This window comes from Phytophthora cinnamomi, assembly GCF_018691715.1.
Source record: "Phytophthora cinnamomi strain GKB4 chromosome Unknown Contig3, whole genome shotgun sequence".
In the NCBI taxonomy this organism is placed as follows: Eukaryota; Oomycota; class Peronosporomycetes; order Peronosporales; family Peronosporaceae; genus Phytophthora; species Phytophthora cinnamomi.
Genome location: NW_027150936.1, coordinates 582,354 through 600,527, shown reverse-complemented (window position 1 = coordinate 600,527; position 18,174 = coordinate 582,354). Strand labels below are relative to the sequence as shown.

Below are 18,174 nucleotides of genomic sequence, written 5' to 3'. Positions count from 1 at the left end.
CCGAGAAGGTTCTCTAGGTCGTCCACACGATGTGGGTTGACCACCTCGAGAAAGGTTCTTCATGCGCAGCGGGGCTGCCGTAGCTTTGCGTCAGAGGAAGTCGGGTTAGACCCACCGAGGCTTAGCGAAGGATAGCAGTCGTTATAATACCAGAACGACGCACGAGTCTGCACACCCTACGGACTCCAAGAGTCATCACAAGACCCTTAAGTGTAAATCCCAAACTGAATATATTTCTCTTTGTCTTGGTGTAAATGTATGACACTCACTATCTAGCATAGTGAGTCCTAGTCTCTTGCATATCCATTGGCTATAAAGCCACCTACTGATGTTCCTACTGATTTAGGTTAAGATGTGGACCCTACAACTCCTGTGTGTCTCACACTCTGTAACCATCGGGTAACTTTCGTGTAACCCCGTTACATCCCCCCCCCCCAAAAAAAAAAAAAAAAAAAAAAAAAACATGGACACAGTGTCCAAGCTTAACGGTATCAAACGTGTGATCTTGTTCCATCGAGAACCTTTCTCGAGCTGGTCTATCCACATCGCGTGGACGACCCAGAGAACGTTCTCGGCGCTGAGCGCCAACGCATGACTCGCAGTCACAACGCGTTTTGGTCGTTTGACCACAGACAGCAGCAGCGGCGCACCACGTCCACACCAGGGCACATCCCACTTCGATCCACAGCACCCCGTGCTAGTGATCTCCAACCGGCGCCAGCACCACCGACGCCTATCAGGCTCTTGGTGCCCCAGTGCTTGCGGCGTACCGCCTCAGGCACGGCTCGCTTCGCGAGAGGGCTAGCTCACTTCGAGCGATGGCCCAACCGCCTCTGCGGGCCAACGACGAGCTCATGGCAAGCTTTTAAGAAGGTCAAGTCGACTACGAGGAGTCACACTCGGGCTCCCCGCGTCGAGACGGTGGGTCACCCATTTCGCCTCGCTCGCCGAGCCGTGGTGGCGCTTCTCGCGCGCCATCGCCGCAACGCGGGGCCGGGACGCACGCAACAATTCGCTCTCCGAGCCGCGTCGCTACGCCTCCAGCCCAGTCTCCGAACCGTCGTGGCGACGAGCGCTCAGCGCAAGAGCCGCGTGCTCCTTTGCGGAATCCGAACCCATTCCCGGATCGTCTGCTCGAATTGGCCGAACTGCGGGAGCTCACTGAACCTCCGTACTCGCCACTCCGTGGACCCGGAGGCCCCACACAGGGTACTGTCGTTACCAACGACTTGAACGAAGCTCAGGCCGAGCACCTCGTGGGGCAGATGAACCTGCCACCGTGCTCTCAGTCCGGCCATTGCTCACGACCGGGCGCGCGGACTATAACTTCCGGCCGCGCGACCCGGTCGAGGCCGCGTGACAGGCTGTGACGCAAATCCTGACGCTGTACGTCATTGAGCCTCCGGCCCGTACGCCGGACGAGGTCGCATTGCGGACTTCGCTCCACGAGCGGCTGCTCACTCCCAGGCCACTACGGTGGCGAAGTATCGCGAGCGTCTGCGACGCCAGGGCCTGCGCCAATCCGTGCCGCAGATGCGGACGTACCCCGTAGTGCTTAACCCGAGCGAGGTCCCCACCGTGTACGAAGCTCAGTTCGAGCTCTGGGCTGAGGGCAGCCGTCATCTGCCGTCGATGGAAGCTCTCCGAGCAAGCTTCAGTGAAGTGGATGTTCGCGTTGAACGCCAACTCCGCTTCGAGTACGCGAAGCACCGCGCCAAGCGCCACCTGCCTGCTGGCTTCCAGTCTCATTAGCGGGTAGGTGCAACGCACCACGCTCCTTTGAACACTCCAGCCTCTCCTCATCGCGAGGGTGGAGTAGCTGTGGCTCAGGCTCAGCCCCGGAGTATTGTAGCTGACCCAGCAACTTCCCAAGCTATTATCAGGAAGCGCGGTACGGTCGGCGTGCCGGCCTTGAGCTCTCGGGGCGCTGGTGATCAAGCTGATCAAAAGCGTCCACGACGTCTGCGTAGTCATGGCGGAGGGGTACCTCACACTCCCATGAGTTTCTGACTCCGGGTACCCTCGCCACTTCACCAGATACTGGTTTTGACCTGTAGTGGGTCTAACTTGACTCACTACTTTAGCTTACACGTTGCGCAACGTGTATGAGGAAGCGTAAGTACTTAGTAATTACTTAGGTTAATTATATTTGAGTACCCAAGTATAATATAAATCAAATAAAGACTCCAAGTGACTTAGATTAGGTAACATGAGAACTGTATTGCTTGTACATTGATCTTCCTCCTAAATCTGCTAAAACTGTTTATCATCTATGAAAGGGTTGACAGCGGCTGGCTGTCAGAGCCCGCTAATATGCATGACTCTGATTGGTAAAAAGATGCTGCTTTCTACCAATAGGATCTTTGGGTAGGTGTGGACCACTCATTGTGGTGGTCCACTTCAATGTATCCATTGGTGTGTCTTACACCAAGGTGAGGAAGCATCCAAAACTTTTAACAGATAACCTATCTGTTAAATTCACAAGTGGCTTGCAGCCACTTGTACGTGTAACCCCGTTACACCATCCCCCCCTTAAGGTTAGACGCGCGGGGTCCCCGCACGTCAATCTTCTGAATTGACCATTCGTCAATTCTCCGCGTTTGGAGAAGAATCCGCGCTCATTCAACGATGAGCGCGCCACAGAAGAAGACCTCGAAGTCGGTGGGGAGTCATCTCTCCATCGACGACTACTTCGAGCGTCAGAAGGCGAAGTACGGCGACGTCGTCGACTTCGACGACGACGATGAAGATATGGAGGGCGAGGAGGACTCACCCTCAAAGCGTAAAGACTCAGTGTCGAGCGAATCGCTCGACTCTCACGCCAAGATCGTTCGCCCGCGTGAAGGGGACGAATCGGACGCTTCGAGTTCGAAGCGTTCGCGAACTGAGAGCGATACCCCACTTGCTTCTGCTGGGGCTCTCAGTACTCCGCGCGCTGCTGTTGCAGCGCGTGATTCCAAAGCTCAAGGCTCTCCGCGCGTTGCGCCTGCAGCGCGCGATCCATGGATGCCGTCCGCGTCCGAGATCGCGGACCGGTATGGGAAGTTGGTACCTCCGAATGAGGTGCCGCTGTACGTATGCAGCGCCATCAAAGATGACGCTGTGGCTGCCGAGCTGCGCTTTGATGCGGAAACGCATCAAAGGCGCGATTACTACATCGGACTTTTTCATGAGCTCCGATGGTTTCAAAGCAAGAAGATATCTTCTCGCAGCAAAGTGCCCGAATGGCAGGCACTTTGTCAAAGCTGGAACGCCTTTGTTGAAAACTTCAACAAGAGGCCGAGTGCTTACCGTGATCGGATTAAGCAGGCGCGTGATCGCTTCGAGACGTACTCGAAGCGTGGAAAGTTGGAGCAACTCCACGTTGCAGCTGAGGAGGCAAATGTGCCGTGCGCTGTGCCCGAGGGCTTTCAGTGCACGAAGTGCTTCCCAGGCGCGGTCCGCTTGAGCGACCGCGACCTGAACGGGTACACGTCGTTCCGTGTGCCCGAGAGTCTCAAAGAGCTCCGTGCTAAGTTCTTAGCACATGAGGGTTCGGGCGCTAGCGATGATCGCAGCGCTCGTGTTACTTCCGCTGTGCCAGCGCGTACTGCTCCTCGTACGCCCTCACCATTTCCGGAACGTCCTCCAGCAAGACGTTCCGCGGCTCCCATGTATCTTGATGGGGAGGAAATCCTCTCCAACGAATACGAAAACGAGCCCCTTGAGGGTTCGTTTTCGGGATACTATGGTCAACAATCCGCTCAACAATCCAGCGGGTTGAGCCGCGGGCGTCACGGATCGGCGGTGGCGGGGGTGGGAACACGCCCCGGGTATGATCAGCCCCGGGCTGATCAGTATGCGCCTCTCCACGACCGGGTGACCGCCGTGAAGCGTCTGAAGGGCGCTGAGTTCGCCGCCCTGAAACAGGAGCTGGCGAACCAGAAGGCCCAAGTCGCGGCGGTCTCGCAGACCGCCTCGAATATCCAGGTCGAGCTGGGGACCCAGATGAAGGGGTTGCTCCAGCGCGTTCGCGCGCTGGAGGAGAGGCTGCTCGTCGCCGAGGCCAAGTCCTCTGCTTCTGCCTCGGCTCCTGCCGAGGCTTCGGGTCAGCCGAGCTAGATGGCTCGTGCTGCAGGTATGGCTTTAGCCGTCCGACGTAAAAGGTCGGATGGAGGCGCATGCTAGACGGTATGTCTAGCGTGTACGCGTTGCCGTGCCGTGCCAACACAGTGAACGGCCCGATGAAGCGCGGAGCAAGCTTGCTTGCTCCGAAATCCAAAACTGCATGTTTAGGCAGGTTTTGTGTAGCTAACAAAACTAATGAACCAACTTTAAATTCATTTGTGTTGCCTCTGCCCACATTATCTGCGTTCAGCTTCTGTTGATCAACAGAAGCTGCTATTGCGTCTTGGACAAACCGAATTACGGCTTGTATTTTGGTGATGAAATTGATTGCATCCGAGCTGAAGTCATTCAGCTCGCTCTCTGCTAGAGGTCATACCTCTGCGTGGTTCTTTGCGGTGTCTGCGCCCTGCGCAGACCCGTGGTCTTTGTCCTTGTTGGTGGAGGAGTCTGCGCCCTGCGCAGACCCATGTGGTTTGTTCATTGTTGCAGCTGACACTGTGCAAGTGTCAGCGGTTTTCTGCGGCTGCTGTATTGCAGTCGTAGATCCTCTCCCACTTAAAGTGGGAGCCATCACTCCAAGTAAACTCGGCAGACGTGGATGCCGCATGGCATTCACGTAGAACGGTGTATGCCCGGTCGAGGCATGCACTGAGTTGTTGATGGCAAACTCTGCCATCGATAAGCACTCGCTCCAGTATTGGAACGAGTGAGCGTAGCTCTTCAACATATCGACGAGCACGCGATTCACGCGCTCGGTTTGACCGTCCGTCTGCGGATGATCCGCAGTCGACATGGAAAGCTGGCTCCCAAGAAGTGTAAACACTTCTTGCCACAGGTGCGCTGTGAAGCGCGGGTCTCTGTCCGACACGATGTCGGATGGCATGCCATGGTGTTTAAACACCATGTCGACGAGCAGACGGGCCGTCTGCTTCGCGGTCACCTCTGCTGGCACCGCAGCAAGATGTACCATCTTGCTGAAGCGGTCTACAAAGACCACAACACCGGTGTTCCCTCCGCTATCCGGGGGAAGACCAAAGATGAAGTCCAAAGACATGGACTTCCAACACTCCGACGGAGTCGGTAGTGATTGCAGTGGAGCCTGCGCGAATGGCGCAGGCTTTACGCGTTGGCATACCTCGCAAGCACGGATGTACTTGCGCACCCACTTATACTGGTGGTGCCAGTAGAAGTCGCGCGTGAGAAGGACGTATGTCTTCTCACGTCCGAGATGTCCCGCAGTCGGGGCATCGTGATACTCATACATGATCCTGAGTCGCAGGTCATGGTCATTCGGTACGACACCGCGATCCGCGTTGTCGTCGACTGCATTGTAAAGCAGTAGTCCGTCGTGCACACGAAAGCGGTGTGCACGCGCTCGAAGGTGCTTGGGCAGCTTCTGACGGGACTTGCCAGAAGGCGCTGTGCCATAGGCCAGCAAGCGTTTCGCGTCCGCGTCGTGCACCTACGCGGCCTTCACGTCATCCAGCAGAGACGGTGTGGGCTTGCTCGATCGCATGGCGTCAATGGCATTGACGTCAACAGCTTCTGCATAGTCCGGCCGACGTGATAACGCGTCGGCCACTACATTCAATCTTCCGGGTTTGTATTCGACCCGGAAGTTATACTCCGCAAAGAATGAGAGCCATCTCGCCATTCTTTGTGATATGTGTGGCGACTTCACTGCGGTGTGCAGTGATGCATGGTCGGTGTAGACCACAAACGGTCTACTTCCAAGGAAATACACTCGGAACTTTGCGAGTGCGTATTTCATGGCAAGGAGTTCCTTGTCATGCACCGGATAGTTGCGCTCAGCTGGCTTCAGCTGACGCGATTGGTAGTAGACGACACGATCACGCCCTCGTGATCGTGCTGCATCAACGCGCATCCGATCGCGAAGTCGGATGCGTCACACACTACGTGAAATGGGCGATCTTGGTCAGCCACTGCCAAGATCGGCGCCTCAGTCAAGCCCCGCTTGACGGCATCGAATGCCTTTTGGCAATCGGGTGTCCAATTCCACACAGCTTCTTTCTTAAGAAGTTGTGACAGCGGGCGGATCTTGCCCGCATAATCCTCCACGTACTTGCACAAGTACGTGGCCAAGCCAAGGAGCTGCCTTAGTTCCTTGACACTTGAAGGCGTTGGCATTCATTAATCACTCTGACCTTTTCTGGGTCAGGGCGACCGCCATTTTCCCCTACGAGACACCCGAGGACGGGTATCTCGCTCGCCCCGAAGATACACTTATTCAGGTTCGCGTAGAGCTTATGCTATCGCATAAGCTCAAGTAGCTTCCAGAGATGTACCCTGTGCATCTCTACATCAGTCTTTCCGTCCACAGCCCGGCTGTGGATGAACACATCATCGAAGTAGCTCGGCGCGAAGTCGCGCACCGAGCGCAAGAAGTGCGTCACGCACCTGTTGAAGGTCGCAGGGGCGTTCTTAAGCCCTTGTGGCATTACTAGCCATTCCCAGAGAATGCCACTTGGCGTGCTCACTGCCGTGATAGGGATATCCCTCTCACGCATTAGGATTTGGTAGAATCCATCTCGCAAGTCGAGAGCACTGTAAACGGTGCTCCCGGCCATCGAATCGATGATAACATCTTTTCGCGGTATCGGCGTCTGCGCCGGTACCGTCGCATCGTTCAGCTTGTTATACGCATGAACGATGCGCCACCCGCCCTGTGGCTTCTTGACACAGAACGTCGGAGCACTGTGCGGGGACTTTGATTCCCGCACTTGTCCTGCTTTGCGACGACTTTCAAAGAAGTCGTCGATTGCTTTTACTTGCTCTCGCGGCAGTGACCACTGCCGCGTGACACAGTACTTCGTGCCCGGCACGAGATCAATCTCGTGCTGAATGCCCTTATCCTGCGGAAGCTCCGCAGGAATCTCTTCCGGGAGTACGTCTTTGTACTCCCTCAACAATTCGTAATAGGGACTCGACTTCAGCGAGTCCCAACCTTGTTCCTCGAAGCGCTCTCGCTTCGTCTTCGCACTGAGAGTGTCTTCACTCTCAGTGGTACTTCCCATGAAGAGCTGCCTCAGCTCTTCGCTCTCGCCCTCCGTTCTTTCGCTGTCCGAAAGAACGCAGACTTGCTCGATGCGTCCATCGTGCAAGTCGCGCGTGAAGCGCTTCCAGCTCATGGCTGGAAGCGAAGTCAACTCCGACGCCGTCGTCGGAGGATTAGCGAGTCCCATTTCACGATACTGGAATCCAGTATCGGTGCGCGTCAAGACGCTTAGCGTCTCGACATCCGGCGTCACCGCCGCAGTCTGCCCAGCAGACTGCTCTTGTTGCGTCTCGGTTCCGGACCGAGACTTGCGCAGCGTTTTCCGCTTGCGCCGTCTTCTTGTTGTGCGGAGCCCGGCTCCGCACAGTTGCTCTTCTGGTCCAGGCCCGGCCGTGGACAGTTGTTCGCCGGCGGACCCTGTCTGTGGGCACACGATATCGAGCCCGGCTTGATCGCATGGCGCTTCGTCGTGCAGCCGGGCTGCACGACAGCATGCAAATTGCGTCAGTGCGGTACGTTTGCAACCGTCCGCACTGTTTGCAGCGTCAACTCCCGGAGTTGACACGCCTTTGTCACCTCGACGACATTCATTGGCGGAGCCCTCATGACCGAGGGTGCGTCGGCTCCCGGAGCCGACGCGTCGTTGTCGACCTGACCGCTTCGGGTCAGGGACTGTCCCTTACACGTTTGAACGTGGGTGTTGGTTCCCGGAACCAACACATCTTTTTCTTCCGACGTCGGCAGCATTGCCGACGTGGGTCTCACTTGTGCGCGCCCTCGCGCACTCCTTGGGCACTCCGGGACAGCAGCATAAAGCGCTGTCTCGACTGGTGAGCCGCGTGCACCTGCTGGTGCGCGCGCTGCGGTAACAGGGCCATCGCTCTCTGTTCCGCTGTCGCGTCCGAAGCGCACGAGCGTGCGCTTCTTCCAGTCTATCACCGGATCAGGCCGTGCAAGCCACGGCATGCCCATTACTTCGTCGGATTTATCGTCCAGGTCCAGGACGATAAAGCGTTCGACAAACATTCGTTGTTTGTACGAGAAGCGCACGTTCACGACGCGCTTCTCGGTCTTTACGATGGCACCTGTTGCCAGTCGTACCTCCAGAAGACTTCGAGGTACATTTACCTCCTCGAAGTCAAGTCTCGGCAGGCTTCGTAGTCGAACAAAGTTGTTCGACGCGCCTGAATCTACCAAAGCTCGAAGAGAGTCACTCGCTCTCTTCGAGCAAACCTCCAAGATGACTAGGTTCGGCCTGTCATCTTGTTTCTTGCGGTGAGAGCTGGTCTCACTGGGGGCTGCAGTCCTCAGTGTCGCGTGCCCGATGTCGGCACGCGCGACTGCATTACCAGTAGGGCGCCCCGCGCCTACTGGATGTTCACGTTTTTTGTTTGTTCGCGGCGATGCCCGGCATCTCCACGACGGCCACCTCCAGGGGGCATGGGAGCTGTACACTCCCGTGCAAAGTGACCGATCCTTCCGCAACGGAAGCATCGCACATTACTTCCGTGCTGTTGGTGACTAGCAGCCGTTGCATTCGAGAGGTCCATTGGTTCTGGACCTCCCGTGCTCACTACCGGGCGCGGTTGCGACCTCGGCACGTTCGCATGCAGTTCAGCCTGCCGCAGGCTAAACTCTTCTTGCATGGCAAGGGTGATTGCAGCTTCGAGAGTACTCGGGTACTCTCGGAAGAGATAGGTCTTCACGGGCCCATCCCTAAGTCCTTTCATGAACGTGACGACCTTGGTCGCCTCTTCAATCGGGTTAGTCACGATATTTGATACCAAGTATGGTGCGCGCTGCGCGTAAGCATGGACGTCATGCTTACCCTGCTGAAGGTCGAGGAACTCCGCCCTCGACCGGAACTCGTTTTGCGGGGGCTCAAACGCTAGTTTGAGCTCCTCTTTGAACACTTCGTACGTGCTGAAGCACGTAGGATCGGAGAGTCGGCGTCCATACGCCCAACTCCTTGCGCGTCCGCCAAGGCAGGACATGGCGAACGCGACCTTCGACAGCGGGTCGACGATGCGTCGAGCCGCTATGGCTGTGTCGAGCTCGACAAGCCATCGGAGGAGAGGCTCGCCCTCTCTTCCCACGTAATTGCTTACGCTTAATTTCACTGATTGAGCACGCGGTGTCGTCCCTGACGACGCCGTCACTGAGGAAGCAGCGTCACGCTGCTCCTTCATGATGAATCCTAGAGCAACACCATGTTGCTCCGTCGGCGATAGCGTACGCAGCATCGTAGCTATCGCCGCTTCTCCAGTGACTGTTGACAGTCGTTGGAGGGCTTCCCACTCTGGGTCAGACAGGTGGGGGCAGTCTGCGCGTGCGACATGCGTTGCAGGCGTATTGGAGATCTCCATGGGCACCTCCGTACTCATGGGGTTCTCGGCTCCGCGTTCGTACACCGCGTACGAACGTCAAGCAGTCGGTCGTTGGACGGACTACAAAGTGCTACCAGGTGTAGTGGGTCTAACTTGACTCACTACTTTAGCTTACACGTTGCGCTACGTGTATGAGGAAGTGTAAGTACTTAGTAATTACTTAGGTTAATTATATTTGAGTACCCAAGTATAATATAAATCAAATAAAGACTCCAAGTGACTTAGATTAGGTAACATGAGAACTGTATTGCTTGTACATTGATCTCCCTCCTAAATCTGCTAAAACTGTTTATCATCTATGAAAGGGTTGACAGCGGCTGGCTGTTAGAGCCCGCCAATATGCACGTCTCTAAATGGTAGAAAGATGCTGCTTTCTACCAATAGGATCTTTGGGTAGGTGTGGACCACTCATTGTGGTGGCCCACTTCAATCTATCCGTTGGTGTGACTTACACCAATGTGAGGAAGTATCTAACACTTATAACAGATATTTTATCTGTTAAATTCACAAGTGGCTTGCAGCCACTTGTGCTTGAAACCCTGTTAAAGGGACGCTGAGCATCAAGATGCGTTTGCGGCTATTAAAACTAGCCTGCTTCATGCGCCCATTCTGGCATTGCCAGACCCCGCTCGTCCGTTTAGTGTCGTCTGTGACGCCTCGGACTTCACCATCGGCTGTGCCCTGCTACAAACAGACGCCGAGGGGTGCGAGCGCGTGGTCGCGTTTGAGTCTCGCCAGCTCAAGGCTGCTGAGAAGAACTACCCAGTTCATGATAAGGAGGTACTTACGCTGATGTATGCACTCATCAAGTTCAGGGTTCACCTGTTGGGCTCTCAGCCGTTCGTGGTCTACACGCATCACGCGTCGCTACGCACTGCGACTCAGTCGCCTCACCTCTCGCAGAGAATGGCCAGGTGGCTTTCCTTCTTCGCAGAATATAACTTCGAGGTGAAGTACAAGCCTGGCAGACAAAATGTCCTCGCGGACGCGCTGTCGCACAGGCCGGACTATGCGCTCGCTCACGTCACGACGGTGACTTCGTCACTTCCGGATCAGATCCGTGCGGCTTATGCCAAAGATGACACGTGTGTCGCGCTGTTTAATGTTCTGGGGAGCAAGGAGTTTGAAGACTCGGGCGCCGGTTTGTCGGCGCGACTGCATCGCTATACCCTCAACGGAGGCCTGTTGTTTTACAACACGGACTCCGAGGACACGATTCGCGTTGTTATCCCTCATGTGGAGGATTTGAAGGATTTGAAGTATCGTATCCTCTACGAGGCGCACGCCACCCCGCTGAGCGGTCATTTTGGTCATGAGAAGACCTACAGTTCGGTGAGCAACACTCTACTGGTGGCTGAAGATGTACAAGGGGACCAGCACCTATGTGCGCGTGTGAGACGTGTCAACGGGCGAAGTCATCCCCTCATGCGGCGGCGCCGCTGGCAAACTTGCCCGTTCGCGCGGAATGCTGGCGTTCCATGAGTATGGACTTCGTGTTTAGTCTGCCTGCAGACACGGCAGGCAACACGGGCGTCGTGGCCTTCGTGGACCGGCTGAGCAAGATGGCTCATCTCGCGGCTGTGCCGGACGCCATTGATGGTAAAGATACAGCAACGCTGTTCTTGGATCGCGTGTTTTGGCAACACGGACTCCCGTAGTCGATTGTCTCGGACCGAGACCCCCGATTTACGGGCCACTTCTGGAGCGCGGTCTTTGCGGTGCTTGGCACCAAACTAGACATGTCTACGGCGGACCATCCGCATACCGACGGCCAAGCGGAACGCGTGAACCGCGTCGTGGAGGACATTCTCGGCAGCATTTGTGCTGAATCGCCGAAGCGCTGGAGCACTATGCTTCCGCTCGTCGAGTGTGCGTTGAACAACGCTGTACATGCCTCCACAGGCTACACGCCCTGGCCCATCCCCGTCTCCCTTTAACGCCGCCACGCTGTGGCTCCGGACTTAGCGGGGCCGACTTAGCCGATCGACTTGCTGAAGTCAGCCCGGCCACTGTTCGTAAACAGCTTGACGATTTTCTGTCAACGCGTCTAAGTGTCTTACGACACGTGCGTGACGCAACGGCTGAAATCCAAGACAAGCAAAAGGAAAAGTCGGGTGCCATAGGCAAAGGCAGTGTTGACAGTTATGAGGCCAGGGACCTGGTGTTGCTAAATGCAAAGAACCTACCTACACATGCAGTGTCAGCCGTCTTCAAGACGAAGTTGCGCCTGCGCTTCATCGGACCTTTCAAGGTCGTGGCCAAGAGAGGCCTAGCGTATACGCTCAATCTTCCGAAGAAGATGCGGACGCATCCCGTCTTCTACGTGGGCTTGCTCGAGCCGTACCGTGATCCGGCACAGGCGCGGATGGAGGCGCGCAGGCGTTGCGGTCGATGAGGTCAAGGGCGCAGTCACAGGCGCCGAGGTCGACGAGGTCGAGGATGCAGTCGCAAGCGTCTAGGCCAACCAGGACGTCGACACGGTCGGAAGTGTCGACGACGGGAGTGCCACCGGCACAGGAGTCGCCGGAGGCCCGCCTTACATTCGGACGAGAAGGTCGACGTGACCGCGGAGCTCGACCACCTGGCGCTCCAGCGCTGCAACCCGCTCAGCTTGCTGATGCTCCCGGGAGCGAAGGAACTGAATCCAGTCCCCTTCGTCACGAGCAACCTGCTCAAGACCATGGAAGTGGTTCCATACCTCGTCGGGAACCCAGATCCAATCCACCCGCTGGTCCAGCGCCGCGACGTCGTCGAAGCATCAACTTAGACGCTAGTCAACGTCACCGACGTGCTCACGGAGCTCCTCGTAGCGATGGTGGATCTTACTAGCCTCTCCGTCGTTCACTGGTCGCCGGTCCGGCGATAGCGCGCCCGCCGCCGGCGCTGCTCAATGAACAGGGGAACCTCCACTATCACGTAGAGCGCCTCCTGGCGAAGCGGCATTGCTGGGGTCATGTAACGGTTACACGCACAAGTGGCTGCAAGCCACTTGTGAATTTAACAGATAAAATATCTGTTATAAGTGTTAGATACTTCCTCACATTGGTGTAAGTCACACCAACGGATAGATTGAAGTGGGCCACCACAATGAGTGGTCCACACCTACCCAAAGATCCTATTGGTAGAAAGCAGCATCTTTCTACCATTTAGAGACGTGCATATTGGCGGGCTCTGACAGCCAGCCGCTGTCAACCCTTTCATAGATGATAAACAGTTTTAGCAGATTTAGGAGGAAGATCAATTTACAAACAATACAGTTCTCATGTTACCTAATCTAAGTCACTTGGAGTCTTTATTTGATTTATATTATACTTGTGTACTCAAATATAATTAACCTAAGTAATTACTAAGTACTTACGCTTCCTCATACACGTAGCGCAACGTGTAAGCTAAAGTAGTGAGTCAAGTTAGACCCACTACACCTGGTAGCACTTTGTAGTCCGTCCAACGACCGACTGCTTGACGTTCGTACGCGGTGTACGAACGCGGAGTTGAGAACCCCATGAGCACGGAGGTGCCCATGGAGATCTCCAATACGCCTGCAACGCATGTCGCACGCGCAGACTGCCCCCACCTGTCTGACCCAGAGTGGGAAGCCCTCCAACGACTGTCAACAGTCACTGGAGAAGCGGCGATAGCTACGATGCTGCGTACGCTATCGCCGACGGAGCAACATGGTGTTGCTCTAGGATTCATCATGAAGGAGCAGCGTGACGCTGCTTCTCAGTGACGGCGTCGTCAGGGACGACACCGCGTGCTCAATCAGTGAAATTAAGCGTAAGCAATTACGTGGGAAGAGAGGGCGAGCCTCTCCTCCGATGGCTTGTCGAGCTCGACACAGCCATAGCGGCTCGACGCATCGTCGACCCGCTGTCGAAGGTCGCGTTCGCCATGTCCTGCCTTGGCGGACGCGCAAGGAGTTGGGCGTATGGACGCCGACTCTCCGATCCTACGTGCTTCAGCACGTACGAAGTGTTCGAAGAGGAGCTCAAACTAGCGTTTGAGCCCCGCAAACGAGTTCCGGTCGAGGGCGGAGTTCCTCGACCTTCAGCAGGGTAAGCATGACGTCCATGCTTACGCGCAGCGCGCACCATACTTGGTATCAAATATCGTGACTAACCCGATTGAAGAGGCGACCAAGGTCGTCACGTTCATGAAAGGACTTAGGGATGGGCCCGTGAAGACCTATCTCTTCCGAGAGTACCCGAGTACTCTCGAAGCTGCAATCACCCTTGCCATGCAAGAAGAGTTTAGCCTGCGGCAGGCTAAACTGCATGCGAACGTGCCGAGGTCGCAACCGCGCCCGGTAGTGAGCACGGGAGGTCCAGAACCAATGGACCTCTCGAATGCAACGGCTGCTAGTCACCAACAGCACGGAAGTAATGTGCGATGCTTCCGTTGCGGAAGGATCGGTCACTTTGCACGGGAGTGTACAGCTCCCATGCCCCCTGGAGGTGGCCGTCGTGGAGATGCCGGGCATCGCCGCGAACAAACAAAAAACGTGAACATCCAGTAGGCGCGGGGCGCCCTACTGGTAATGCAGTCGCGCGTGCCGACATCGGGCACGCGACACTGAGGACTGCAGCCCCAGTGAGACCAGCTCTCACCGCGAAGAAACAAGATGACAGGCCGAACCTAGTCATCTTAGGTTTGCCTCGAAGAGAGCGAGTGACTCTCTTCGAGCTGTGGTAGATTCAGGCGCGTCGAACAACTTTGTTCGACTACGAAGCCTGCCGAGACTTGACTTCGAGGAGGTAAATGTACCTCGAAGTCTTCTGGAGGTACGACTGGCAACAGGTGCCATCAAAGACCGAGAAGCGCGTCGTGAACGTGCGCTTCTCGTACAAACAACGAATGTTTGTCGAACGCTTTATCGTCCTGGACCTGGACGATAAATCCGACGAAGTAATGGGCATGCCATGGCTTGCACGGCCTGATCCGGTGATAGACTGGAAGAAGCGCACGCTCGTGCGCTTCGGACGCGACAGCGGAACAGAGAGCGATGGCCCTGTTACCGCAGCGCGCGCACCAGCAGGTGCACGCGGTTTACCAGTCGAGACAGCGCTTTATGCTGCTGTCCCGGAGTAAAGCCTAAGGAGTGCGCGAGGGCGCGCACAGTGAGACCCACGTCGGCAATGCTGCCGACGTCGAAGACAAAGATGTGTTGGTTCCGGGAACCAACACCCACGTTCAAACGTGTAGTGGGACAGTCCCTGACCCGAAGCGGTCAGGTCGACAACGACGCGTCGGCTCCGGGAGCCGACGCACCCTCGGTCATGAGGGCTCCGCCAATGAATGTCGTCGAGGTGACAAAGGCGTGTCAACTCCGGGAGTTGACGCTGCAAACAGTGCGGACGGTTGCAAACGTACCACACTGACGCAATTTGCATGCTGTCGTGCAGCCCGGCTGCACGACGAAGCGCCATGCGATCAAGCCGGGCTCGATATCGTGTGCCCACAGACAGGGTCCGCCGGCGAACAACTGTCCACGGCCGGGCCTGGACCAGAAGAGCAACTGTGCGGAGCCGGGCTCCGCACAACAAGAAGACGGCGCAAGCGGAAAACGTTGCGCAAGTCTCGGTCCGGAACCGAGACGTAACAAGAGCAGTCTGTTGGCAGACTGCGGCGGTGACGCCGGATGTCGAGACGCTAAGCGTCTTGACGCGCACCGATACTGGATTCCAGTATCGTGAAATGGGACTCGCTAATCCTCCGACGACGGCGTCGGAGTTGACTTCGCTTCCAGCCATGAGCTGGAAGTGCTTCACGCGCGACTTGCACGATGGACGCATCGAGCAAGTCTGCGTTCTTTCGAACAGCGAAGGAACGGAGAGCGAGAGCGAAGAGCTGAGTGTCGTGTAGGAACACGCGCTAAATTATATATGGCACACTTTCCCCACCAACAACACCCACCGAGTCACCGAAGACTCAATGGGCTTGCTAGGGTTAGAACCTGAAGGCCCAGGAACTTTCCCGTGCACCGGGTTGATGTTTCCCCTGTGTACCGAGCTTCCGCTAGTCGACCGACGGAAGACTCAGCGTCACTAGCCACGAGCAAAGGCTAGCACGCTCTCACACACAAAATATATCTCGCAGGCCCTCAGAAGGAAGGGTCCCTGCCTTTACGGCGTGATATGAGGGTGCCGGAGCTATACTCCGGCGGGAAGAAATAAATGGAGTGCGCTCTCGCTCCTCCAGTTCCTGGCGACGACTCGTCGCTACGAATACACTGGCCACTAACTCTTGGCCCTGCCAGGGATGAACACACGCTACACTAGTAGATGTGCCCCGACAGTCATAATCCTACCTACCAGGTTTACCTTGAGCTGCAGGTCGTTCACTGCAGGCACCGGTGTCGCCCTTGCGTGGTTGGGAGGAAAAGCTGCTCTGTTATTGTTGCCCGAAGGCTTATCTCTTAAGTTTCCAATCGATCAATACAAATATCAAGTATAAACGCGTCCGTTTTTGGACCGCCAATTGTAACTCACGACTCTTCGGCGCTTTCTCTGCGACGTGGCGGCGTTACCGACGACTCAAACGGCCGCTAAAACGCCACCGACGACTCGGGACAGGCGCCGATGACTCATAGGTTCGGATCTTGCCAGTAGGTTCGCACCGTACTTAGCGAGCTGCAACCGCCCGCGCTTGACTTGGGACCGTCGACGAGTCATCGTCACCGGCCTATTTAGGCCAATCAGCGATTGGGGGGGGGGTTGGTCCAATGACTGGCGATGGGTTGTGAATTGCCAGTCGACGCCGGCGCCTCGAGTTTTCTGCGCACCCTGTCTCCGCTGCATTTCTCGACACCACAACTGCCCCCACCAGTATGCGAACCATTGTCTGGCGAGCGTCGTGGTTCTCCTTGTGTCTGCTTCAAAGCTCGTGGTGTCCAGCGCTCTCGTACAGGTCTCGCGAGCTTTGCCTGCCTTGGCTCAACGAATGTACCCATCTCTGACCTGGTAGCACAGGAATATGCCACAGTAGGCAGGTGTGTCTTCGAGAGTCGCTGCTGTCGGTGCAGCAGCTCGTACTAAAGCTGCCGCGATCACTCCGGACGACTCGCAAAGTCACGCCGCAGCCAGGGTCATCGGCTGCTGAGTCTTCGGCAGCTGAGTCATCGGTGCGGTTTTCTGCTACAGCGCCATGGCACCTAACACCGCACCGACTCCGGAGCAGCTTCAGTTCCTTCTGCTGCTTGGTGAATCTGAGGGTACACGTGCCCTACTAGCCGATTGCACGTCTTGAAGGCTCAGAGCCGCGAGCTCCAGCTGACGCTAACAACGTGACACCCAGTGACCGCTCGAACTGTCTCTGGTCACTCAGCTGGTTATCCAGAAGCATATGCTGATCACTTGATTGACACCTGCTGATTACGCGGATGTGTTTGTTGAACCCGTGAACATCGTGTTGGTTCCGGCATCCGAATCGTCGGGAGCCGCCTGCGCACCCCGGGGCAGCTTGTAAAGTAATCGCTGCCATCAGCGTCGTCTTCAGGCTGTCGTAGTCTGTAATAATCCATCGATTTTGTGATTTCCATCCAAATTGGCCGCGTTCGGTCTCCATGTAGTCATGCAATACTGCAGTAGTCATCTTCGTCTGTGGCTTGGGCTGCATTGCCCCAAGTACAGGTCATGGTGGCGACGAGTCTTCGGCACCTATTCCGCTTCAACAACCAGAACCATTTGCGGGTGCTGACTGCTAGTGGCTCCAGGGTCGGTCGTCCAAAACGATTTTAGGCACCCATACTCGGGAAAGAGAGCTTGAGTCATCAATTGCATCACGCCCAACATCAAATCCAAGTCGCGAGTCTTCGGCGACGCTTGGAGCGGCTCGGGACGTTAGTTGAATATTATAATTGCACGTCCGCTTCAATTGACAGTCGTGACCTGATGACTTGAGCTCGCATTTGAACTTGGTCACGGCTGGGGACATATGGTTGTGTGGATGCCCCTGTCTCTTGGTGGGCAGTGATTTGCCCCGCTCCATGTACTGCCAGATGCGGTTGCCTGGTACAATGAGAGCTTCTGGAACGCGGTGTTCTTGTCCTTTGTATGAGTAAATCAACCAGCGGGCGGACGACTTGTTGTTTTGAGTCGTCGGCCACGGTGGCTTTGCCTTCGGTGGCTTGCTGCGAGGTCTGGTCTGCTTCTTTTTCACCTCAGCTTGTGCGTGAGTCGTCGGCATGGTGGCGAGAGCTTCCGTATACATAAAACAGAGTCGGGAACATTGGACTTGTCACACATCGTCGCGATAAATGTCTGTTCGGGTACCGCCAATGAGTCGTCGGGGCACGGGCAGGTATCGTTTGAGTCATCGAGGCATGTCCCGGCGCTCCGTTTGCCTTCTGTACTTCCTCGCCACCATGCGCCGTCGACTCACTAGTACTCGAGTCTTCCTCAAGTGCTTCCGAAGATATGGCAACATCTTTTCGGCGTCGGTCACCTCCGCTGAGTCGTCGGCGGTGGCAAGGAGGTTCCGGTAGTGCTCTTGCACTGCTGATTCCGAGTCGTCTTCCACCGGCGAGTCATCGGGGTTGTCACTTCCGTCGTCAGCATCGACATTTCCGCCTTCTTGCCCCTTAACGACCGCTTCTGGACGTCGTAGGATACCCATGGGCGTGGGGTAGCTCGGTCGATCCACTATCGGTTGCGGTTTGACTAACCA

General features: G+C 56.1%; 1 protein-coding gene across 1 annotated transcript; it reads left to right on the top strand.

Annotated features, from left to right (window-relative positions):
• Positions 1 to 1,533: 1,533 nt before the first annotated feature.
• Positions 1,534 to 1,752, top strand: IUM83_09177 (uncharacterized protein; the record flags this gene model as incomplete). Its single annotated transcript, XM_067933600.1, has 1 exon — positions 1,534 to 1,752. One exon carries the CDS (start codon positions 1,534 to 1,536, stop codon positions 1,750 to 1,752), a length of 219 nt encoding a protein of 72 aa, XP_067799993.1.
• Positions 1,753 to 18,174: the final 16,422 nt, after the last annotated feature.